The sequence below is a fragment of the Emydura macquarii genome, unplaced genomic scaffold (genome assembly GCF_026122565.2).
Source record: "Emydura macquarii macquarii isolate MOO-44397 ecotype Brisbane River unplaced genomic scaffold, CSIRO-AGI_Emac_v2 contig_1043, whole genome shotgun sequence".
Lineage (NCBI taxonomy): Eukaryota > Metazoa > Chordata > Testudines > Chelidae > Emydura > Emydura macquarii.
Window position 1 is genome coordinate 3,587,433 of NW_027131180.1, and position 26,544 is coordinate 3,613,976.

The 26,544-nt window shown below is 40.5% G+C and overlaps 1 protein-coding gene across 1 annotated transcript in view; it reads right to left on the reverse strand.

Moving 5' to 3' along the window:
- PCYT1B (phosphate cytidylyltransferase 1B, choline) overlaps positions 1-15,691 on the reverse strand; it is a 42,932-nt gene extending 27,241 nt beyond the window's left edge. Inside the window, exons 1-3 of the mRNA XM_067545293.1 lie at positions 15,546-15,691; positions 1,039-1,138; positions 8-124 (exon numbers count right to left, since the gene is read on the reverse strand). Of these exons, the coding sequence (XP_067401394.1) occupies positions 8-124; positions 1,039-1,138; positions 15,546-15,662 (334 nt within the window). The 5' untranslated portion in view covers positions 15,663-15,691. The remainder of the gene's footprint in view (positions 1-7; positions 125-1,038; positions 1,139-15,545) is intronic.
- Positions 15,692-26,544: the final 10,853 nt, after the last annotated feature.

Sequence of the window (26,544 nt, forward strand, 5' to 3'; positions counted from 1 at the left end):
ACCTTACCTCCTACTAATAAGTAGCTATTTGGGAATAGCGTTTTGGCTTGCATAAGAGCTCTAGCATGGCCGGAGTGGAAGAGGTCAAATATCCCATCTGCATACACTCTCACTGGCCTGTCAACTGTAGGGAAAGAAACACAACAACGATTTCCATCTTAAACAGGAATCATATGTAAATCCAGCCGATAAGTTTTGGCCTCTGGTAAGAGTGTTGAGGAGGGAGGGTTTCTCCTCAGATATTCAAAATTACAGTGGATAAATTTAAAATGTTTTATTACTGTTCTACATCTTCTATACTGTTTTCTCCTCAAGTGGGCCTCTTTATTACCTCCCTTTTCCCTGACTTCTCACTTGGAAAAAATGTCATCTTCCTGTCTCACTCCATTTATGTCATCTCACATTGTTCTCTGTTCCCTGACTTTTTCTCTTCTACAGCTTTATGCTGTACACACACGTTGGTTTCCTCTTGGATCTACACCTTTCCTCTTCCCTCAAACTCTTCTCCTCTCTCTGATTAACATTTTTATCTTTCCCACTCTTATTGCCTCCTCCTGTTTCTCCTACTCGCCATCTCTTCCTGTGCCCCACTCATCATGCCCTGGCATTGATCTGGAGGCCTACATAGGAACTGCTCCACTGAGTGGCATGCCTGGCCATTGGGTTATAGATAAGAAGTCCCTGTATGACAACTGCGGCTCTGAGTTCCAGAGTTGCTGCTGAAGTGCAGCAGAAAGACGTGTCAATGCTCAGAGTGACCATATCTCCCATGATTCAGGTGAAATGTGGAGAAAACCATGTTCCTTGGAAAACTCCCTGGGAAGCTGGGGATGCTATCTTAAAGTGGGGTAACAGGCAGCTTTGTTACACTTCCCCGATCCCCAACCAGATAGCAAACTCTGTACCTCCTTTTCGCAAATGAAGAGTGCTATTCTAGTGGTGAAATACTTTCATAACTAAAAGGCTAAGTCTGTAGGAGCTGCTCTTAGTCCTGTTAATGCTGCTGTCATCAAAGATATCTAATTAATCCACACTCACCTGGTGTTCCCAGGTGGGCCTGAGTGATGGTTAGTTTCTCATGTGGGGCTTGGCACTGACAGCTTATTTCATCTGCAAATGGAGCAGGTGCAGTCAGAGTCTGGAAGGCAAGGGAGGGATAGAGATACGAAAAAAACAAAACAAAAATTACATGAGCAAATATCCAGTTCATTCTTCAACCAGGATATCAAAACTGAATCATTTTGTTGTGTGTCAGTGCATCCTAAGTGCATCGTGACAGCTTGTTTCCTTTTTTAAATCACTCCTGAATGCACACAATTAATACCAAAAGCGCTAATTAAGCACTGAGTATTTAAAAACTGGTATTTTAAAAACATCACGCAAGCTAAACCTTGGTCTTAGTCAAGAAGCTCTAATGTTTTGGAAGTGATTCAGGAAAATAAACAATCTAGCCACACATTGAATCCAGGTCTCTCTGGCTACAGGCCCAGAGTGTAAGAAGCTTAGTTTTTGGACTGTTGGTTGTATGAGCTTTCTCTCTCTCTGGGTCTATGTCCTGTGTACTGGGGAAATCCACATGAGTCAGCTGGCACAGTAGCTTGTCCGCTGTAGGACTCAAGCAGGATGGCCTAGGGTTCCATTTCTTGCCATTTTCAGACAAAACATCTGCTTTTTGCTATTGATCACTTGTGAGCCTGGGATAGTAACACTTAGATCAGTGTCCAAATGCCCATGCGGTAAAACGCTCATAGATATATATATATGATTAGAATAACTGATTAGATACTAGGATTTTGTAAGACACTAACTGTGACCACCTCCTCACTAGCTTTTGAGTGGACTGGGCACAAACTCCACCACTGACAAACAATTAGATATAAACTACTTGTGCTGAATTTTTTCATCAAGCAATGGTCCTTGATATTTCATTTCATTTATTTATAAAGGGCATACAAAGTCCAGGCTGGACTAAGGCAGGAAATCCCAATGAAATTATGATTGATTTATCTGGAATTCCTTTCATGATTGATAATTTTTTGTATTGCAGTAATACTTAGACACTCTAACAGAGATCAGAGCCCCAGTTTGTCAGATGCTATAATTACACATAAGAAGAGACAGTGCCTGCCCTGAAGAGTTTATACTTGACAGGTACAAGAAAGACAAAGGGTGGGAGAAATAAAGTGGTGTCAGCCTTATTTTACAGATAGGAACCTTCTGATGCAATGAGAGATTAAATGTCTTGTCCAAAATCACACAAATTATCAGAAATTATAACCTCTGGAATTATATGCCTTGCATTTGGTGATTACATATGGGGGGGGAATTCCATTTGCTTGTTAGTTTAGAAATCTCCATTAGTTGAAAGTAACAATAAAAAGGTTTCCTTCTTGTCAAAACAAATACATCCCCTATTAGTCTTTGCCCTGGTTTATTTGGGATTTCATGACTTTGCATCATCTGTTTTGTTTTGTTGGTTGGATGAGACTGCATGGAACACACTAAGTTGTCATATTTATTATCTGAGCAGGGCGACCACATGGGAGGGGTGGGGGGGAAGGGAAAAAGGCCCGGCCCAGGCTGCAACCCCCATTACCATGAGGAAAAAAATTTTCATGGCTCATGAGATTGTATGTATGGGATGAGGGATTGTGGTATGTATGTGGGAGGGGGCCCATGTTACAAATTTGTACCGAAAAAAATTATGCTTGGGCCCTACCTGAGCACTCATTATTGGACATCAAAAATATTTCTTGATCTTTACTTATATTTTTCAGTATTTAGATGACTGCTGTGTCATTTGGTGGGCATTTCTTAGCACTGCTGGAACACTGTGTCTTATTTTAGCAAAAATTGCCCTCTTCTCTCATTTTTTCTTGTAATGGTTAATATGGTTTCAAGTCAGTATCTAACTTTGCTCTTAATTTAAGCCATTCTCGTAAATATTTATTTTTCTTAATGATGAATTTCCAAACTTGACAGGCTTTAGCTCACAATGGGACACTTTGTTTCTTGACCGGAGAAGGGTGGCTTCCACTGTCAAATGATGGCATAAGGTGAATTCTAGGATTAGCTTGTAGCCTATCTTGGTTGGGATTCACCATCAATACTGCTTTTATAAAACTCTCATCACTCCTATAGATTTTAAAAATTTCATATATTGGAGTAAAGCATTCCTCCTTACATTGATGCCTTCATAATGTTCAATGCAACTTCCATGCATGGACAAGATTAAAAATAAAATATGGGAAAATCAAACTTTCTGTTTGGGTTCTATGGAAGGAAATCCTGTTCAACTAGCTGCACACATAGCCCAGTGTACACTCTTTTCTTTATTTTCTAATCACTGTCTTTTCGTTTCAGTCTTTGTGATTGTTGAGTGCTAAACTGCCTTTTTATCTCCAAGCAATGTCAAGCTACGCAACATCCCACACAGGCTGGTTCATGCTGGGATAAAGAGGAAGGCAGGAATGTTAAAACAATAATGGCTATGGTCTGAGGCTGGCAACTAGTAATCACATCCTAGCAAGGTGCAGGCTGTTTCCTGGGAGATTATTTGCAGAAAATAGGTCTGGTTTGCAGCAAGAGATTTTTTTGCCAGTTCAACAGAGTAAACCTTTTACCTACATATACTTCTCTGCAATACTGAGCAGCTTTATCTCTCAGCCCCTACAAATGCCAAGAATATTCTGTTTTAGCTTCCCTTTAGCATGGTTCTTGTTAGAAAAGGTCTTGCCAATTCTTTTCTTAACATGTGACCTCTCGGCCTTCAGACATTAAAATGAACTGTAATTAGTCACAAGAGACTAAAATCAGGAATATCATGTCAAGGAGAAGCACGCATTTAGAAATGCATACAGATAATGTGCTTATAGATCAAAGAGAATGCAAAGATGACTCTCATTAGTACCTGAGGCTGTGTCACTGACTCTAGGCTAGGAAAAATTGTAGCTGAACCAAGTCACTTTTGGAAATGGAATTTGGCCATCTAAGTTTCTTAGCACTTGAACGCTTAGAGCAGTAAATTGCAATGCTTAAATATCTAAAAATCTGAGCATAAGTGCCAAATTTAGCATTTGGCAAAAGTAATTGTAAAGACGGTGTGAAATCCTCCTGCCTACACTGGGGAAATGTCCCCCTGTGACAGAGTGCTGAGTGAGAACAGCCTGAGTCAGCCCTCTGCCCCTGGAACCCTAATTAAGGGGGAATGGGATCCAGCTGAGGGAGCCTGCAGCAATTGGGCTAATGGGGAGCAGCTGCGGAGCTCGTGAGCTGGGCACTATAAAAGAAACCGGGAAGGCACTGAAAGTGGGGGGAGCCACGCCACGCCACGCCACGCCACGCCACGCCACGCCACGAGCAGCCCTGGTAGGAGGGAGTCGGGGTCTCCCTGGAGGCTGTGAAGCTGGTCCTGATGTAAATAGCTGGTGGTGGGCGGCACGCTGAAAATAAAGTGCACTGGTGTAAGCACAAAGCAGAGGTCTCAGAGTGGTGTTTGGGAGCAGAGGTGGAGCAGCAGGGGGAGCCCTATGTGAAACTGCCACATGTGGGGGCTTGTCTGGGACCTGCTAAACCAGCGCAAGAGTTGGTGGCCCTGCGATGGAGGAGATCCTGCAATGGCTGGTGAAGCAGCAAGAGGAAATGCAAAAGGTGATGCAAAGCTTCCAGCAGGCCCACCAGATAGAGAGGCAGGTCTTGCTGATGTAGCAGGTGGAGCAGCAAAAAAGCCTGCAAGACTTCATTTGGGAACAGGCCAGTATGCAGTGGCAAGTTCTGCAGTGAATGGTGAGCCTTGGGGAGAAGGCAGTCCCTCAAGGCTGGGACTCTGTAAGATGGACCCAGCGGATGACCCCTTCTTGGATACATTTGAGCAGGTAGCCATGGGTGCCAGGTGGGACCAAACAACCTGGGCCTTACGGCTGGCACCTTACCTGGCCAGTGAAGCCCAAGCAGCCTACATGGCTTTGGGTGAGGAGCAAACCAGGGACTATGAGGTGGTGAGGGCGGCAGTCCTTGATTGGGTCAGCTTGTCTATGGAAAAATATCGCCAGAAGTTTTGGGCGGCCTGGTGGACAGTAAATGTGTGGCCCTGAGCATTTGCTTAAAGATTAATGAACTGGGGCACCTGCTGGCTGAGACCAGACACCTACACCACAGGTGAAATAATGGACACAGTAGTCCTTGAACAGTTTTTGCGTAGCCTGCCAGAAAATATGTGGGTATGGGTTAAGAGGCATCAACCGAGTACGGTAGATGCGGCGGTGAAGTTAACTGAAGAATATGTTGAGGCAGACTTCTCCCGGAGAGATGGTCAACCCTCGAAGGGACTGGAGTGGGGAAAGAAATCCTGGGAACCAACCCCTGGAAAGAGCCCAGAGAGGAGGAACCCCGAGGAGCCTCTGATAGAACCAGACCCATGGTCTGCTGGCAGTGTGGAGGGCCAGGGCATAAAAAGGGCAACTGCCCCCAGATGGAATGTGGCTTGGCCAAATTTTGTGGCTGGACTCAAGCCGGGGGTCGAGAAAAGGGATTGAGGTTGTCCACCAACCCCGTGAGAGTGGGGAGAAGAACCCAGAAAGGCCTGGTGGATATGGCCTCAGTCTGCTTGCTCATCCATGGGGGGGCTGGTAAAGCCACACTGGGTAATCCCAGGGGTGAGGATGAGCCTGAAGTGTATCCACGGGGATCAGAAGCCTTGCTGGGTGGCCCAAATGCCCCTGGAAGTCCAGGGCAGATTTGACTGGAAGCAGGTGGGGGTAGTAGAGGGGCTACCATACCCGGTGGTGCTGGGCACCAACTGAGACTCTGTCCCGAGAAGGAAGGGCCATAGGGGATGGGGGCCCGGCAGGAGAAGGGAAACAGTGGGAGGTCCCCCGAAGGAGTGGGTGGAGCCTCTGGAACCAAGCAACCCTAGTAGTGGAGAGGCCCCCAAACAACAGAACCTAGACCAGGAGAATGGCGAGAGGGGAGACCCTTGCCCCCAATGCCCGAAAGGGGAACAGGAGGAGAAAGACCATAGATGACAGAGTCCAGAAGAAGCCAAAGGCAAGGAGGGCTAACCCAGGCCCCCTTGAAAAGGGAAAAGGTCCAGCGGAGCCCCATCCCCTGAAGGAACCCCAAGAAGGGGTGGCCCGGGCTGCGCTTGATGGGTCCAGGCAACAGGAGACCCTGGCGGTCCTGGGGGAGGTTGGGATGGACCCCAGACCCCTGCCTAAAGACAATGAACAGAAGGAAGGGGGACAACTCCAAGAGTGCAAATGGTTTGAGGACCTGTAGGTGGCAGCCGAGTTGTGGGGCCATGCACACCCCGTCATGCAGTGCACAATCTGTGGCTGGGGTTGAATGAGCCTCACTACATTACCCCAGGGAGTCACGCCATTGAAAGGGTGACACTTCCCCACTCAGACCCTCCGGGTAGGGGAAGGAGGGGGCAGGAGAGAGTGAACCTAGTGGTTCATAAGGGGGGAGGTGCATGACAGAGTGCTAGGTGAGAACAGCCCTCTGCCCCTGAAATTCTAATTAAGGGGGAATGGGAACCAGCTGAGGGAGCCTACAGCAACTGGGCTAATGGAGAGCATCTGTGGAGCTCATGAACTGGGCACTCTAAAGGATATCGGGAAGGAACTGAAGGGGGGAAAGCCCAGCCAGAGAAGGAGGAGCCACAGTAGGAAGGTGAGCTTCCCTTGGGTCTGTGGCCGAGATTGTGAGGCCCTGGAGGCTGTGAAGCTGGACCCAATGTAAATAGCTGGTGGTGGGTGGCACGCTGGAAATAAAGTGCACTGGTGTGAGCACACAGCAGAGGTCTCTGAGTGGTGTTTAGGAGCAGAGGTGGAGCACCCTGTGTGAAACTACTACACCCCCAAATTCTAACCAGCTTGAAAACTGTTTCAGCTAAACTGCAACCATAGCATAGATCAGGCTTGGGTGGCCTGACCTGTTTTTAATGAGCTAGTTTCAAAATCACCTTAAACCAGTTCAGCAAAATCAGTGATTTTGAAATCAGTTCAGTATAAATGGTTCAGGCTACCCAACCCTATGGCTCCAATTAGTTTTAAAAATGGTTAGAATTTGTGGGAAAATCTCCCTGGTGTAGACAGGCCATCTCCCTTTAGCCTGTGAACTAGCTGGGCAGTGGATCTAATTTTGCATGCAATCTCTCAGCCAATCATATTTGGGTGTGGAGGATCTGACCATATGAGTGGTTCGAGATCCACATTACCTCTGCACATGGTTTCCGTCCACTCAATAAGTAATCTTTAAGGTACAGTGAACCATGTGTTCTTGGCTTAATATCCCCAGCTCTGGCTGACAAAGACAGATCAGATTATTTAGGCTAGGTCTACACTTACCTGAGAATTCAGCAGCAGTCGACGGGAGTTACGCAAGCTAAGCAGAGTAGCTTGCATAACTCCCGTCGACTTCTTAACTTCCATTGCACACGGCGTTCTCACTGTGCTGTGCTGACAGGAAATGCGTTCCTGTCGACGCAGTACTATGCCACTTGAGGGGGTGGATTTAGTGTGTCGACTTCCTGATCGATTGAATGGGTCTTTACTGACCGCTCAATTGATCCAGAAAGATTGATCTGATGGTGGTGAATTTGCCGCCATCAGTGTGTACATAGCCTTAGTTTCTTTTTACATAAGTGTACAAAGAATGTTGCAATAACGGAGTTTGCTTGCTTGCCTAAATCCTTACCAAGGAAATACCTTTCTCCATCCATCTGCCATCACATTAGATCTCAAACAGATTACCAGACAGGACATTGAAGGACATTTCCTCCCCATTTATCCCCCCTCTGCCAGTGGCTGCATGAAAACACGGAGCCAGAGAAAATGAAAACAAATTATAGACAAGTTCAAAAACAAGAGTACTAACAGTGTGATTAACTATGCCATGGTGGCAGCTTCCTGGATATAGTCCTGTTTCTGGTGCTGTTTCAATGCCTGAAACTTGCAGTGGAAGGATTGCAGTATATAGTCTGCCTCTCTATTCCTGTCTTTCATCTGCCTCTTCATGTTTTATGTCTTGATTGTTGAACACTAGCTGATACACTGCTGAAAAGGCTACAGGTGAGGAAGGCAATAATTTATACAACATTTTGGAACTGACTTCCTCATTTTTTCCAAAGAAGGGTTTTAATAAAGCTTTTCAGTTCTCTTCCTCTGAAGCTGTGTGCAAGCAAGGATTTCAAACTTCTCCAAAGGGGAGGAAAAAATCCTCAGAGAACTCTTGCCAGAAGCCCCCAGATCACTTCCTTAAGTTGGTATGAGTGGACCTATAGACCCAGCTTTCCTCCTCTTGTCAGGCAAACTTCTTAGCAGACTTTCTCAGACTATGATGAGTTTGTTGAAATTTCCCCAATTACTCTGGATAAACTGATTCAACACAGTGAAACTGGCAAATGTATACAAGGACGAATTTGGTCCATGGATTCTAAATCAGATGGCTGTACAACAATTATTAAAGGCACACTATCAATGTTCAAAAAATCACACTTCTGCCTAAATATATTTTACAAGGTGCTGTTACTTGTAACCCCTAACATTTCTATAACTTTGAGACTGGGGTGGGTAACTGATGTAAGATAGTGTCTGAAGGAGCTCTCCTTCCACCTGTTGAAGAACTGAGACAAAAGACCTCAGGAGCAGTCTGTATTTGCACAGACACACCTACTTTGTGTAGGTGATCAGCAGAGAGATCTGCTTTGCAAAATGATCAATTTTGGCTGTTTTGAGTTAAAATGTACTTTAATCTTGGATGCAGGGGTCATAACATGTTGTTATCCTAATTGTATAACTAAAGGGCAGCAGAACTGTACTTAGCCTGCCCTAATGGAGGGAGTCACCTTAATTTTTATCTCATTCGTTTAGCAGGAACTAAGGGATGTCAAATCCAAGTAAAAGTCAGAGGAGGTGGAGACAAGGCTTTCTACGTACTGGTGTGGCCTCTGTTTAAAGAGACCTAGATATTCTTTGACCCTCCCTCTCCAGTGTTTAAAGAAAGACTCAGTTGAGAGTCCTTGTTTCTGCTCAGTAACCACTACAGTGGAAATCAGTGATGAGCAGGTCTAGAGGGCTGAACATTAGACCTCGTATGTGGAGTGTGTCATGGTGAAAGGCAACACAGAGGATGCAGCAAAGTGAGCTTCCCTGCTACCCAGTGAAATCCATTAAGAAGCAGTGGATTACATTCTAGTATTGCAGCTAGAGGCAGTGAGTGCAAAGCAGAAGCAGCAGTGAGGAATGACAGTGGCAGAGGTCACCCACAGGAGCGAAGGCATCTCTTGACACCTTCAGGGGTGGGAGGTGAATCTCTGGATTCTGGGATTTCGCTGACCTCACACAGCAAACTGTGAGTGGGTGCAGTGGAGGGAAAGCGGAGTGGCATGTTAATGCAACATTTGTCTGTTGGATTTTCATACTGCAAAGTGGGAAACTGAGGCAAAGAACACTGCCCAAGGTACTGTGGGGCAGATGTTTGCTTATTGTTTGCATATTTTTGAATCATTGTGGTGGTTTCCCAACTTAATGCTGTGTTCCCTCTCGTTCTTTTAGTAAAAGTTTTCTTTTGTTATACACACACTAAGTGCTTGTGAGTGGGGACATCTTGCCTCTCTGTGTATGTCTACACAGCATTTCAAAACCCATAGCAGTGAGTCTCAGAGCCTAGGTCTACAGACTCGGGCTCATGCTACGCCACTAAAGACAGCTATATAGACATTTGGGCTTGGGCTCTGAAGCCCAGAGAGGGGTGTGGATTTCAGAGCTGCAGCCCAAGTTGCAGTGTCTACTGTGGTGGTTTTAGCGCTGTAGTGAGAGCCTGCATTTGTAGATCTAGGCTCTGAGACTCACTGCCTTGGGTTTTAAAACACAGTGTAGACATACCCTTACAGGCATCCTGGGGAGGTGTTTAGTTTTCTCAATTTATGGGTGGGGACTCAAGCTGGTTCTGTTTTGTAATGTTAAGAGGAACTTCTAGATATTGAACCCAGCCCTTGCTGCTGCCAACATCTCCTTGCAGTTTTTCGGTTGGTTTGCTTGGTACATTTGACAGCACTTAGTGTACAGTCTGTTTCATTACATCCCTGGGAACAGGGATGGGTTGGTTTTGTTTGTTTGTGTGGGGCTTTCACGCAGCAACAAGGGAGGAAGAAAACTTTTTGAAAATAGTAAAATGTGATTGTAAAACCACAAAATTAGCAGGAGGACTCAGGGACAGGTGTTATACTTTATACGACTTTTATCTCATTTTTTTTAACTTCCTCAATTTCAGGTTGACTATCTCTTAAAACCAGACAGAGTTTGGAGCAGTTCCAAAGAGAACACTGATTTCAATGGAACTAATCACATGAGTAAGGTCTACTTATGAAAGGATTTGTAGAACTGCAAACAACAACTACAGATCAGGAAACATCAAAATCTGAGGGGAAAATCTAAAGCATTTTTCCAACACAATTGTTAAGAATAAAATGCTACCAAAAAATCTTAAGTAACTGAAAAGTAAGAAATATACACACACGGGGCCTCTAAAATATTAGACCTAAAATATGAGCATTCCTTGCAGGTGAAGAATCCCTTAAGGAATAGCTAAGTCTGCCTCTGGGTACTCAGGGGGTGCTTCTTGAGGGACCATGTGTTCAGGGAGTAAATTTTTACTTCTGGGAATTGTTGTCTGATTTAAAAGATTGTCTTCTTTTGCATCTATTAGTATTTCATGATACTACCTCACAATAATAAATTAGAACTATATTATCAGTAAGGTGACCCAGCTTAGGTTTGTTAAGGTGTAACTGCAGCATATGAAGTCATAGCTTTTATGGCCAGCAGAGACCATTATGATAAACTAGCCTAAACTTGTGCATTTCAAAAGTAAAAATCATATGCATTTGTTGAGTTTTACCAGTTCACACAAGTAAAATATCTGAAATACTTAGAGCAGTTATGCATGAATCACCCTGAACCACTGTTTAAATATCAAATCAAATAAAAAAAGGGGGGGGGGGGGAAACCATCAGGGATCAAAATACTGAAAGTCAAGGCCAATACAATTTTTAGAAATAGCTTTTTCAAATTTCATACTTCGTAACATCAATGGGGAATAGTCTCTACAGCCATTATAGCTCCAGTTTAAATTATTATGATAGCTCTACTGAGTGAGACTACTGATATACAGTAATCTTTCTCATCTACTCAAATGAAATGTTATTGAGGAGTTTTAAAGAACACTTTCTCAAAAACAATTGGCATATTTTAAAAAAACGACTATAAAATTATTAAAGCACCCAAGTTAAAATTTTCAAAAGTTCCTAAGTGACTTGGGAGCCTAACTCCCCTTTTCTAAAGTAACTGAAGACATTTCAGAGCCTAAGTCTCATTGAAAGTAAATGGGACTTAGGCTCCGAAGACATGTAGGTGCTTTTGAAAATTTTACTCTTAGAGACTTATTATGGAAGGAAGTGACACAAATTATGAGTAAAGAAAACTCCCACTGCACTTCAGTGAAAGGTCAAACCAAGTGGTAGTCCTTGAAGTTTGTTTTCAGGTAAGTTTCTATGTGTATTTATTGTTTTTAATTGCAGCACTGTAATTATAAATTGTCATTGCTTTTTGTTGTAGACACTGTCTGGGATTGTCTCCAACCCCACCTGTGAGCAGGCATATTGTAATTATTTATTTAATATTTAGGTTGTGGTAATTCCCACACTGTGTGAGATGCTTTCCAAACCCAGATGAAGACAAAGGCCCTGATCCTGCAAGGAACCAGGAACTGTCTACAGGGAATTAATTGCGGAATGAAGCCCAAGGAGTGCATAATCTTAAACAAACTAAGTAAATATTTCAAACGGCTGCTTCTTCCAAATTAACCCCCAGCAATCTTTTATATTCTACGTGCCTCTGCTTCCCAGTTAAACTAAGGCTTGCCTATGCTGTGGATTTTTAGCCACCCAGATAGCTGCATTGATGCTAAACCTAGTGTACACATGGTGCACCAGTTTACAATTATAATTTGCACTGGTGCAGTTTATCCCATTTTCAAACAGGTGGAGCTTCCATAACCAGACCATGTCTACAGTAGAAGTGTATATGGGAGTAGCAACACCCATATAGTTCCAACAGTGGCTAAAACCCACAGTGTAGACAAGACTATAATGTAATGGATTGTTTCATTGCAGTGGTCTGAGGCTAAGGTCACTGCAGGTCTGTGATGAATGGAGGCATTAATTGGCAGGCAGATGCATGAAAATAGGGAACACAGAGTAGGTAAAGTTAGAGGGGAGGATGGAGCAGAGAGTATCTACTTCAACATGAATTCTTATTGGAGCCTCTGACTGGCTTTTTAATTCAAAAATCCCAGACAGCGTCTGCAAAAAAAAGAAAAGTAATGGCAATTTATATAAAAACAGTGCTACACATAGCAAAAACTCATATTTCAATACACATTGAAACTTACCTGAAAACTGACTTCATTGTCTCCTGCTTTCCTCATTCACTGAAGGACACAGAGATTTCCTTTAGTCCTACTGTGACTCCTCCTGCCAAGATGGCAGCCTCCATGACATAAAGTTAGAGGGATTGACTGAAAAAGAAATATTTACGGTGTGACAAATATTAATAAAAATATTTGCTGTTTGGGGGATTTAAATATGCAATTCTTTTTTAAATTTAAAAGCCAACAATAGTGAATATTTACTATGCAAAAATCCATTTATGACCCAATTCCTTCTATGAAAATATATATTGACCTATGCAAAGTTTCATTATAAATTAATGGACATTTCATGTTGTTTGATCTAATTTTGAATTTTAAATACACATACAATAGTATTTTTTTTAAAACACTGCCCATACAAAAAGCTCAGGGTATCCTGACTATCAATTACTTTCACACCAACATCATAATGACCATCCAGCATTGTAAAAAAAATAATTTGTAAATAACATAAATTCAGCTCACCAGCATTACACTATCACCCGGTAACAAATTAAAATACAGTGTAATAGAGCCATAGTAAAATTATTTTAATTAGGACCCCTCCAGTGGAGAGCCTTGTACCCCAGTTAAGTGTCTGTTCCAATTAATGGTGCAACCCAACTCCCACTGACCTCATAAGAGTTGGTTCAGCAACTAAGAGAAGAGGCTATTTAAAAATTTAAAAGACTTAAAATGAAATTAATTACTGTACTGAATAAGAATAATGGGATAGATTCTCAGCTGATACAGAGATACAGTTCCATAATTTTCAATGGAGCTATGCTGATTTACATCAGTTAAGGATCTGATAACATATACATTGCTTTCAATTAGTTGATCTTTATTAGTTCTTTTAATCTTTATCATTTTTGTGTGTCAAGATCAAAGCTTAGAAATTCAAGCCTTTTAATACTCAGTTAAGTGCCATTTAACCCTTCTGGGCATTGGTTATGAATGCTTCCCCTTTAAGACACACTTTTGTCAAAAGAGTGCTGATTAAGAAGCAGTCAGGACCATTCACTATCCTGTCCTGATTAAATGGAGAATATTGTATTATTTTAAAAGTATTCTGATTTCTCCTTTATTTCAACATTGGCACATTTCTTTCAGGAAATAAGGAGGGAAGGCAGACATGCATTCCCACAGAATCTCATCTTGGAAGTCTGAGTTGTCCATAAATCTTTATTCAAAGTGTCTCTATTGTCATTACTAATTTATTAATAGTCATGGAGCTCCAAAACAGATCATTATGAATTCCTGTTTTATTCATGTACTCTGATTGTCATCTTCATTTCCATAGGAATTCTACTGGAGTAACTGATACTGTAAATACCTGCTTTACACTGACATTTCTTTCTTTAAATTCTTTTTATGTGACAGGATAGAAGGGATAATAATTTTCAAAAGGGTTATATTATGTGTATGAAAAACCTTAACAAACAGCATTTGTAAACACAGTGCAGTACAAACATATGTCCTTAGCTCCTCCATTTTAAAAAAAAACCAACCCATCCAAAGCCTTACCATTTACAAATTAACAGGTTTTTAAAAAGTTGTTAGTTAATTATAAGAAGAGCTAGTGGAAAATGTTAATTTAGGTCAACTCCCGCAGCTGTTGCTATTTGTCAGCACAGTACAATGTTTGAAATTCAGTGTTAAATGTAATTATTTAAGCTGGATTTGTTTTAAAATTGTTTTAATTAAGGTTGTGATTTAATTCTGGTGGTAAACGATCCCATTTCTAGTGCTAAATTACTGCATAAGTCACGCAGTGTCACACCTTAGTAATATCCATTTCTGGGGCTTCTTTCAGATGTATCATCATTGTGGCAATATATACAGGGATAGGGAAAGGTTAGCATACAGCCTTGTCAAGAATAATAAATCAGACAGTTTTAAATGAAGAATAAAAACATTCCAAATTTCAGAAAGATTAGCACATGAAAATATATCGTTCCAGGATATTTGCAGCACCCCAAATGGAGTCTGTGCTTATTTCACTGTGAAGTGGCCTGGGCTATCTGGATAAGCCTATTGTCACCTTCTTCAGTCAAAGACTATCAACGTGTTTCTTTATCAAACACATACCCCCTAAAAAGTCCCATTTCTCCATATTGCCCCTTCAGACAACACCCTTTTGATCAATTGAAAGCCCCCCTCTCGGCTATTAAGGCTGGGTAGCATTTACCATAATTTAGAGCCCTAAATCTGATTGGAAGGCTGCCTTCCAATGTTCTTTATGACTTTAGAAAAGCAGGAAGTAACACCTTATTATCTTGTCTTATTTATTAAAGAGCTGAATCCTGGCTGATGCAGAATGAACCTGCAGAACGCTGGGAGTGAAAGGGAACAGTGATGGAGGAAGAGGGTTTATTTCAATACATCAGACATACAGCAAGAAAGGGATGCTCTACCATATGTGCATCTGGCTTCTTTGAATGCACTGTTCCCATACATTAATTATTTAAGACATGCAGCTCTTCTTTTAATGCAGCTTTCCCAAGTCACATGCTTTCCACTACCTGAAGTGAAATCATGGAAGTGTACACTGGCAATTTCATTAGAACCTTTTAGAAAAGTGTGTGATCTTTCTACATCATTTTTCACAAACATCCTTAATTCATTGTCTTTTAATTTGGATGTGGAAATTGTGCTTATCTGTCATTTTATTTCCCAAACTCAGAACAAAGACAAAGAACAGGTGAGGATGAAATAAACAGCCTGGCTGTAAATCCAAACCTAAAAAAGGCTAAAGAAAAATGCCATTTTTATATTTTCTGACAGGTTTTGTTATAGAAAGAGATCTGCCATAACAGAATATTAACCTCTTCCTCACATACAAAAACACAGTAATCCAAAATGGTCTGTATTTTTTCCACAGCTGGTACAATAATTTTTTGTAATCCAAGTTCTCCCAGTGCAGACCCTAAGTACAATAAACTAAAATGGATTATTAGGCTGCAGTAGAATTCATATGTACATGCTAAACCTTTTAACAATTGATTCCTTTACTTCTAATAAAGCAAAGAGCTGCTGAGTGACAAATACATGCATTCTTTGTCTTTACTTACCAACCGAGGCTGAGGGCATGTGTGTTCTATCTCCTCCATGGTTTCTGAAAGAAGCTCATTAGAAAAGGATTTTGGGATACCTGTTTCTGACTCAGCATCGGTGGTGAGCACTGGCATGGCCAGTAAGTGTTTTCTCTGCGATGCCCTCTCTGATGTTTTCTTCACAGCCAGAGGATGTTTTCCTTTGTCATGTAGTTCCTCCCCCCCCCCACCTTTCTTCTCTCTCCCTTTCCTTGAGGAATTAAAGGTTTTTCTTTCAAGGATAAGCAAAGAGGCAAGGCCTAAGTTTATCACTATAACAACCAGACAGCAACGGAGCAGCTGGTATGGGATACAGTACTCTCATTTGCATGATGTCTTCTGGTTGGTTACTGTCACCATAGTACCACTCCATCTGAGTTATGTGGTGTTCTGACATTAGATGATGCACACAGCACCAGAATTTATGGGAGGAGGGGTTATTTAGCACTGTCAGACTTTGTCAGTGTGAACAAATACAGTTGCACTTTACATATCAGACAATCCCTCTACCCAAGATACATACTAAAATTCTCCCAAAGTATATCCCCTATCTGACTTGATTAAAGAAGAGATGTACTCATTTTTTTGCATGTAACCAAGCTTTAACTAGTATTGCATTCTGTTGGATGGAGATTTATAGACATATGCTGTGGACCACATTTTTATATATGGGGGACTAAGATTCAGGTGCAAAAAAAGTGTGCGCATTTATTGCCTGTACAAAACCCATACTTGCAGGCACAACTATAAATTGTTGCATACAAATACCAGATATGCATGTAAGAGCTAGATGATTCCTTAAAGTCCTGGCTGAGACTTAGTGGTAAGATGATGTGGTGAAGCTACTGTCCATGGACAGGGCATAAGACCGAGAGTCAGCCAGCTGTCCTGACTCTGCCATTAGTCTCCCATGTGACATGGGCAAGTCATCTAACCTATCTCTGTTTTCAATTTCCACCATAAAACTGAATAATATTTAGCTTCTTAAAGTACTGTGAGATCTTTTACTTTATTGCACTATAACAGTGCAAAGTATTAGTTTTCTAGCTTGAAATCACAAGGCAATTAGCAGTTTGATATATCTGTTAACGAAAGATCAATGAGTTATATAGCATTCTATGTTGCAGAGGATGTCTACTATTGTCATGGTGATGCTGTTTTATAGAGAAAGGCTTAATTCATCCAGTCTTAAATGGCTTTGCTGTTCTTTCATGACTTGTGTTTTTGTTTGTGATTCTTTGGTGCTGAAAGGACAGCTCCTCCAAGTGGAAACTTTTCTTGAAGTCTCAAATAGCTAGTCTATCCATGTGTCTATTTTTCACTCTCAGGTCCTGTTCATGCTAACACTTACCATATGGCACAGTTCTTACTATTGTATTTCCAGTGACTTCAATGGCTTTGTCCACTGGTGATCTGTTACTTACAGAGCTTCATTTTGCTATTATTTGTGGGAGCGCAAACAAAGATTGACTACTAAGATTTTTACCTCCATGTTATCTAGACTTGCTCATCTAGCTACAACCATTCAGAGTAGTAAGTACTGCACAGTGGTAAATGTCTGAAGGACTGGGCCTTAGCCTGTCATGCTGTTTTACAAAAGGGAATTGAGAATTGGACTTTGAAGGTAGCTTGAAAGCAAAAATCTACTACCCCTTTCTTTTTGACATTTGGAAGGAAAAACAGTCAACTTATATCTCTTACATGATTTCAGACTCAGGTACATCTCCAAAAGTCAAATGGTTCATAATATAAATTCTTATCTGAGTTACAATCCAGGTGTACTGAGTACAGAGAGAGAATGAGAAATCTGATAAACTGTGACTTGTCCTTTGTTGAGCCAGTAATGGAACCTGTCGCAGAATCTTTGATTAACATGTTTATTTATTTCTCACATTGACTGAATGTATTTTCTTGTCGTTCCTGACACCCGTACTTAGGCCATTGGTAAGGAAGTATTGAATATGATGTTATGGGTGTTAATTATCCATATTTGAAGATTTCTGCTTTGATGTATGTATTTTTTGATAAATGACAGCAGCAGGACTCGCGTTAAGAATGTATTCTTTTTCTTTAAAATGTCTTCACTTTGTATGGAAAAATCTAATAATTATATATGTGCATGTAGTTTTTGGTAATAAAACTAAAATGGCTATTTTGATTTAAAGGAAATTTATATAATATTCTACAAAAAGTATTTGTGTTGTAGATATACATAAAGTGGCAGTTTTAGGGACTAGACCTTCAATCCAATACATGTCCTCAGTCCAAAATATAACAAAGTCTTTTTATCACAGCGAAATACAAAGTAAATCCCTTACCCCCAGTGAAGAGGGTAGGAATCTGGAGATTGTCTTCTTAGGAATTGTGACTTGTTCTTTAGACATCCTGTACAGCCATTTTATGACACACGGTTATGGGTTTTCACTATTGATACAGCAGATTTTCTCAGACTTGGCGTGCACACCAGTAATGTCAGGATAACCTTGAACTGATGCTTTGTAATGGAGAGAATATATTGGTTGGCTTGCAATGTAATAGGATGAAAGATGTGGATTTCAGTATCACTTAGGCATGGTGGCTACTTTTAACTTTTATTTAAAACATAATTTGAAGATTTGGTTGCTCCAAATCAAGTTTCATAAAGGAAAAATAGACATTAAAGTCAGCTGACACCATGATGAACTTTAAGAGAACCAAGACTCACAATCATTCTTCACAAATAAGTAGCTTTATTTAAAATGTCATATCAGACATGGCACAGGCAGTAAAAAAGAGGAAAATAAAAAGATGAACTGTGCAAAAAAGATGGAGAGGTGTGGATGAAGAGGAAAAGACGAGAAAGGGAATGTAAAAGGGAGAAGACACCAAAAGAGTGCAAGAGAGAGATTGGAGTGGGGAAAGAAAAGAGAAAACATAAATAAAAAAAACTCTGAACAAGGCAAAACATGGAGGGAGGGGTTGGTTTATGAAGTCACTAAACCCCCTTGCAGAATCTTTTCTCTTGTAATTAAGTTTCCTATCATTTATTTTCTCTATATATAGGACTCTCACATTACTAAAGATGTTCTCGGGGGAAATAATTAAAACCATGATTAATGCAGCACCATGACCTTAATTTGTTATTCATTTCCTTAGGAAAAAAATGCAGTGCTTTTAGGGTAATATTCACCTAGATCTAGAAAGTAAACCCCAGTGTTCCAAACCTCTCCCCATCAGGGGCTGCAGAGGGGATGTAGCTTCTTCTTCTTGCTCCTTGCCAATTCTCACACAGCCAATTTAAATTTCTTCCTGTCCGCCTCACTCTCCTTTTTAGCTAATTGTGCAAAGTCCATTTTTCTATCATTGTGCAGGGAAGGATGAATTATACCCTTATTTCATTTTTAAGGTCCACATATTAAAGCTTGTCTACGTCCTGATTTAGTAAGTTTCCAGTACAGATTTTTTTTCATCCTATATGGTAGAATTAAAGAATAAGGGTTCTCTCTTTCAGTAATACTACAGCCTATCTAAACTATACCAGTGATGCAAGATGGAAGTGGAATAGAATTCTTGCTGCTGCTCAATCTCCGTTCAGGAAAAAAAACTTGATAAAATCTTTTGCCATTTGCCTGAACAGAAAAAATAATTAATACAAATATTTTGCCCTTTAATAAAAGCTTTTCTTATGGAAAAGTGGTATAGAATTTAATAGGGTTAAATCATTAGGGTTATATTGAAATATGATAGGGTTATTTAGAAAGTATTCTAAAAATGAATAGAATTGTATATAGCATGATATCCTTTCTATAGGCTTTTTGAGTCATTCTATAGAAAGGATACAATTTTCTATAAATTTTATAGACTTAAAAACCCTGAACCCAGTTCTATAGATTTAAAAATGTTATATTAAATTCTGTTGGACTTTTCTATAAGCATTTCATCCAAAGATTAACCTTTGGTTCACAAGTGTTATTTAAGCCTCATAGCACACCTTGCGATAGGTAATACTATATCCATTTTACATATTGATAATGGTCCCGGAAAGCATTTAAGCATGTACATAAATTTGCTCCTGTGAGTAGTCCCATTGACTGCATGAGAGCCAGTCAGAAAGAGTAGTTAATCCAGGGCAGAATTTATGCCCATGCTTACTTTTAAGCATGTGTTTTAGTGCTGTCCTGAACATATTTAGTGAATTGGATCCTGACTGATGAGGACTATGAGTTAATGAGTTTTGTTTGTTACAACCTGGATATCATTTTAAAGGAGATTTTTGTAGCATATATATGCTTGGGTACTCATATTTATGGCTTTTGCGAAATATTACATGTTTTAAAATGTGATTCTACTCTGGAAAGTGACTAATGTAATAACAGCACCTGCCTACTCAACAGATTTGCTTCTGAGTCATATCTGCTGACTTTAGTGACAAAATAAGATTTATATGGCTTTTTACTCCTGTTTGTGCTGCACAACCAACACATCTAGGAGACTGAGTTGGATTCTAATTAAAAAAGCCTGTAATATTTAATTTACTTCTAATTACACAATTTAAATGTATAGGCACATACACCTTATACAAATAACTTCATCTCCAGGTGAATTATCACAAAGTCATTAACTCCTGAAAACAGGGGCTTTTAATAGTGGCCCTGATACACATGTTGCTGTGGTAAGGGGTCATGCTCTCTGTGGCTCCTGTAGGCTTAGCTCATTGCACACATCAGGGGCTCTTTGCTTCCCCTTCACTCCCTCGCCCCTGTACACACACAAGCTCCCTGTGTGCCATTTTCCCATTTCCCAATATTTAAGAGATTCACTGTTACCCCCATCCTCTCCCTCATTCCAAGGACTCTGTATGCTCCCTATTCCCCCTTCCCCCCCATACCAGAGGCTCTGTGTTCCTCCATTCCTTCCTTTCTCCCTCTTATTCAACTTTCTTCAACATACCAGGTCCCCACTTCTCCCCATGCCCGGGTGCTGTGTGTGACCCCATTCCTCACTTTTCTCCATACCCCCCATTACCTTTTTCCCCCAAATCAAGGTCTCCCAATCTGCCCCTGCCTGTGGTTGAGTGTGCCCCCCATTACTCCTTCCCCCATATGAGGGTTCCCCATTCTTCCATCCCAAAGGGCTCTGTGTGCATCCCCTTCCACTCAGATCAGAATTCACCAATCTCCCCCCTCATCCTGCCAGGAGTTCTGGGTGCCCCCATTTTCCCTACTGCAGAATCCCCCATTCTGCCTCATGCCAAGGGCTCTGTGTGCATCCCCATTTCCTGTTCCCCATATCACAGTCCCAACCTCACCAGCCAGGGGTTGTGTGTGTGCCCTACTCCATACCATACCATGCTAGGGGCCCTCTATGTAGTCCCATTCCCCTCTTTTCCTTTTCCCATGGGGATTGGGTTTTATATGCACTGATTTTGTAAACTAACTTGGAACAAAATTCCAGTTGATGAGAAATAATAGTGGATTTCCACTCAAGAGGATAGCAGTTTGTATCTTCCACTTTCACTTCTGTCAGATACATAAATAGCTGACCAATTAGTGTTAAAAGCAAGCAGACTACCATTTCTGTCATTAGCTGAGTGGCTGGTTTGATTCTCTTTGCTAATTTTAACAAGCAGATTTTCAATTATCTGGTTGTCAAGGAAGGACAGATCTCCAACCAAACATTTCTGCAGTCAGACTCATCTGTTGAATGAAGAGGGATGAGACTATGAAGCACTGAAATTAACTCAGTTAGCTGTTAATAGGCCATTTCCTCCCTAGAATTGAAGACATGGGTACAAATTATACACACACATACAACTGCCCCTTTGGTGTCTTGGTTGTAAACGAGACCAGAATTCGGCCCAAAGTTAATACTAGAGCTGCAAACCAGAAATTTACAACATAGCATTTCAACGTTTCTGAAATTGGAGCCCTTAAAAAGATTTAAATTAGAGCTTTTATCTCCCTCTTAGGTTTGAAGAACAATTTCTAATTCATGTCCGAATTCTATTGCTTATTCCTCCTCAACGTTGCTAAGATCCATCCTTTTCTCTGTATCCCTTCAGTGAAAGCTCACATCCAGGCCCTCATTATGTCTTCTCTTTATTACTATTGCCTCCTCCTCTCTGTCTTCCCTGACATGCACATCAGCCCCCTTGAATCTATACAAAATATTATTGCTAAGATTGGCTTCCTTATCCATATTGTTTATCATTTTCCTCCTCACCCATTTTCAGCCTGTCTGCCGCCTTCTCCTCCACTGTCTCAAGTTCAAGCTTCTTGAGTCTACCTTCAAAGCTCTGCCCTGCCAAATCTTGTCCCTGCCTACTTACCCACTCTGTCCTGTTCAGAATCACCCCCAAACACCAGTCCATTTTGCTTCACCAGTGATGCCAGCCTTTGTTTGGCCTTTTCTCAGATTTTCACACATTTCCATACCTTCTTCCACCCCACCTCATATGCATGGAACACACTTTCTGGGTGTATCTGAAAGGATCGTACCCCTACTACATTCAAGGTCCCCCCATCTTTACTGTGATGCTTACATAAAACTTGATTATTTACTGTTATAAACTTGTGAAATAATCTAGGAATAAATACGTATCTTATTTAAAAACATTATATATATGTGTGTGTGTGTGTGTGTATGAGTATATTATAGGTAGGGTTGGCAGCACAGCCTATGATGAAGGTTGCCTGACACTTCTTATTATAAGACCCTGTTTTCACAAGTATGGTGTCTGCATCAGGCTCAGTATTTTTGAAAAAATTCAGCCAAAATCATTTAGCAGTTTCCAAGAACAAAACTAGGTTCTAATATGTTGGTTTACTATTGTTAAATAATTCTGGAGACCTTTTCTTTGAAATGCAGTAGGGCCCCTCCCTGCTTTGGAGCCAAGAGTTGAAATTTGATAGGGGGAGTGGCATATGTATCAGGGAGGTCTCTTTTGCCATCCTCATGAAAATCTGCCCAAATTTGGCCAACTCACAATTTGTACAGGCTCAGTAGAGATGTCTTAGGTTTTAGCTGATAAAATCGCTTAACGGTCCACTCTTAATGAATATGCTTGATATTTAATTTATAACATTCTGTACTTTTATTCTGGGTTTGGATGGGAATATGTTTTTAAATAGGCAGGTGGCCAGATTCTGATATCTGTGACAGTGATGTAAATCCACTGTAACTCCCTTAATGTCGATGGAGTTATTTGGATTTAGTCTAATGTAACTGCAATCAGAATTTGGCCCCTGGTTTTTAAAAAGTGCTCTCTTTAGGCTCAGTCCATGCACTTACTCTTCTTTGCCTCTTTCAATGTCACTAATGCAGTCAGGTGACAAAACAAAGAGCTGTGGATGTCACAGTGCCATTTTGAACTTTAACTTCCAGCTTGATAGCTTACTGCTTTAGGAACAGTTTGAATCTGATGGCTTTAAGGCTTAATGTCTGCACTTCAATTTCCATTTCTCTTCAGTCTGACCCTAACAGGTGATTGAAAGTGGAATATGAAGAGAGTGTCTAAAAGACAAAAGACTGGTAAACAGTTTGCTGCACTTTGAATATAAATATTTGACCAGAATATTACAAAAACATAAACATAAATGAAAAAATACCTGCTTCTTTTTGGTGATTAAGTCAGTTAACTATACATGAAGGAAAACATGTTTGGAACAAACATAGAACCTATATAAGTGGTACATGTAGGGAGAAACCTTTCCCATAAGGATTGTTATCTGAAATCTAGTCTCATTTTAAGGGTGTATTCTTCTAAAAATTCCTTGAAGAAGTGTTTCATTTTTAAGGGCTACCTTAGTTTAAACGGGTCATGTTACAATGTGGTATAAATACCACAATTTGATAAATCACTCCTGGAGTTGATTATTTGCAAAGGGCCAAATTAATCCCTGGTGTAATCCCAGATGATAATGGAGTTATAGCAAGACAGAATTCAGACCAATATATATAGGAAATAAAAGAATTACTGAACTATACACACTCTGTGTGTGTGTGTGTGTGTGTGTGTGTGCGCGCATATATATATGCACTAAGATATACTGTATATAAAAATGATAAAATAATGGTTAGACATTTCTAAGAAAAGTATGGCAGTGAAATCTGCCTGCATTTTATTTATATATTACTCCTGCATTTTCAAGAGATTCTAACATTTACAAGCGTAAACTTGGTGTACAATGCCTCAGCCAAGAAGTATTATATTAACGATTTGTCTTACAATGATGCTGTACTTTATTAAGATCAAGTACATACTACAACAACTAGATATAAAGATGAGCGGAGGAAAAAAGTCTGTCTTAATGATTTTTTTTTGTTTTCTTTTAGGCTGGAATGATAATTCCTAATTTGTTCTATTCATAACCTATATGTATGTTATATTTTGCAGAAAAACACACACACACACAAAATTTAAATCACCTTTCATTGAAATTTGGTTGCATAGATATCCTGAGTTTCCTCCTCTGACCTGTGTTTTTGGCGGCCTACCATCTTCCTTAATGTGCTTCTTTTTGCAGCTTTCACTCTTTCCTGGAGTGAACCTTGAGTTACTCTGAGCCATACAATGAAATTTCCACTTCTTGTACTTAAAACCACTGAACAAAGGGCATGCCAACTTGTTCTTGTATGACTGTCCCAAGGGAGGTTAAAGATCAGCTCCAACTAATTTGCTGTGATAAGACAATTTAGCATATGAAAACCCAAGTCTCACTAGCTGCTTTTCTTTTCTGAAACCCAGAGTCCCTTTTTCTGCAGCACTTGTTATGCTCTGGGAAACAAATTCATTGCTGTTGTGCTGGAGCTGAATGTCAGAACTGGCCCAGCATTAGTGAAGAAGGACATTGTTTAATGTGCACTGTCCTACAGTGGGCTTTGGCAACAATTTGTTTGATAAATTAACTGTGTCATTGTGTACCGGCTCAAATGCTGGTACTGCCTGAATGACAGACGTTCTTCTGATTGTGCGACAGATGACCAAGAGCCAGAAATGGATTTACTTCACTTTAATTAAAATAAGATCTGATCAGTTCAAAATTTCAAAGTTTTTACCAAGACACTAAATGAACACAAACTGTTGAAATAGTTTACATATTTTACATTGAATTGATCTGAGGGCAGAATTTCTGTGAGGGGGCTGAGAGACAGGAAAAACTGATGTTGTGGTTGAACTGATGAGGGGCCTGGAGGAACTGATATGAAGGGAGGGCTGAGGCATGAGTAGAACTGATGTGACATCCTAATGTGGGATGCAGTGTTGTTATAGCCACATTGGTCCCAGAATATTATAGAGACAAGAACCATCTTCTGCTGGTAAGAGAGACAAGCTTTCAAGCTCCAGGAAGAAGAACTCTGTGTAAGCTTGAAAGCTTATCTCTCTCACCAACAGAAGTTGGTCCAATAAAAGATATCACCTCACCCACCTTGTCATGTTAATGTGGCGGCAGAATTGATGTGGGGACAGGACTGGTTTGGGGGTTGGCAGACCTGGGAGTGAGAGCTCCTGCATAGAGGACTAAAATCATCTTATTCAAAACATTTGGGAGAATTGGCATCAATAAATGACATACACACACACTGAAGCCAGACACGGGGAGTTCAAAAATTGAAAAGACAAAAAAACACAATCTTTTCTCTCTGAGACACACACAGAGAGACCCCTAACATGATTTTTTGAGGTCTGATTCATGAATTTTGAACCTTTGGGATTGGCAGTACTGGACTAATTTCTTGTAATGTCTGGTTTGCTTGTCATCCACTTTTCCTACACATATTAAAGAGACAATGGATACACTGGGAAAAATGTGCACACATCCAAATGGAAGAAGGTTATCAATAGTGTTGAAATAAAATGCTTAGGCCTTAAACTTTGGTCAAGAAAAGTATGTCTTATGGGTAAAGTGAGGGGGTAAAACAGAGAGTGAAACAGTGCAGAAGAAAAGAATGTAAACAGTGCTGAAAAATATCAACTGTCTTAGCTGAAAATGTTTGTACTGCAGTTTGCCTATGTCAGTAACCTTGACTAATGATAAGAAGAATGACTGCTGTGATTCTAACACAGTTATAAATATATGTTAAAATCTGCCTGAAGGTAGAGACCCTTACTAACTGTCAGTGGCTCTCTCCTTGCATATACTTGTGCTTTTATAATAATAAAAGAGTCTCAGATCTCTGATGAGCCTCAACTAAAATGCATAGTGAAGCTTTGTTTCTTCCACAATAGGTAAGGCAGGAATTTGTCTTACAGCCTTCAATGTTCCTTCATGCTCTTCATGCAATCATGACTTAGTATGGCAAGGAGAGCCAACAATGGCCTGATAATGCTGGGTAAACGCTGTTAAACAGGTAAGAAACTAGGATTAAAAACTAGCATTCCTTCTTTCCTCACAGCACAGGTTCACTAACCTACATAAAAGAATGTCCAATCCACTTGTAGAGAAATAAAATAGTTGTCATCAATATGTTTTAGAACCATAAAGTGTAGCTTTTCTAGATTTTGGAGGATAAAACATTCAGTACTTCTTGGCCATATTGTCCTAGTGGCCACTTCTGTAAGGACCTGACACCAGCAGGGAAAGAAGTGTACAGTGGTGCATATTTTACTCACTCAGCTGCTGAAAAGGCTAAGAGCTATAAGCAGTCTGCAAATGTAGGAATTCTCACACTATTTCTCGAGTCACCACACTTCTCCCTTTGTGAGTAACATGTGCGTCTCAGCTAAACGCAATCTGTATACAAATGAGGATTGAGTAATATAGTTTGTGATTGGTCAGCACTGCTGGTAAATTGCCATTCTGAAGAAAAGTCAAAAGTCATATCCCAATAGAACATGCTTAACACAAAGCTTCCCTAGGGCCCTAAATATCACCTTGTTAGGGGAGATCCCAGCAATGTTAAAGAGCAAGGTTAATACTTTCAACATCAATTGAAACATAGCAAAAGTTTAGTAGACTCTTAATGGAGGCTTTTAAAATCCATTTCAAATAATTTTTAT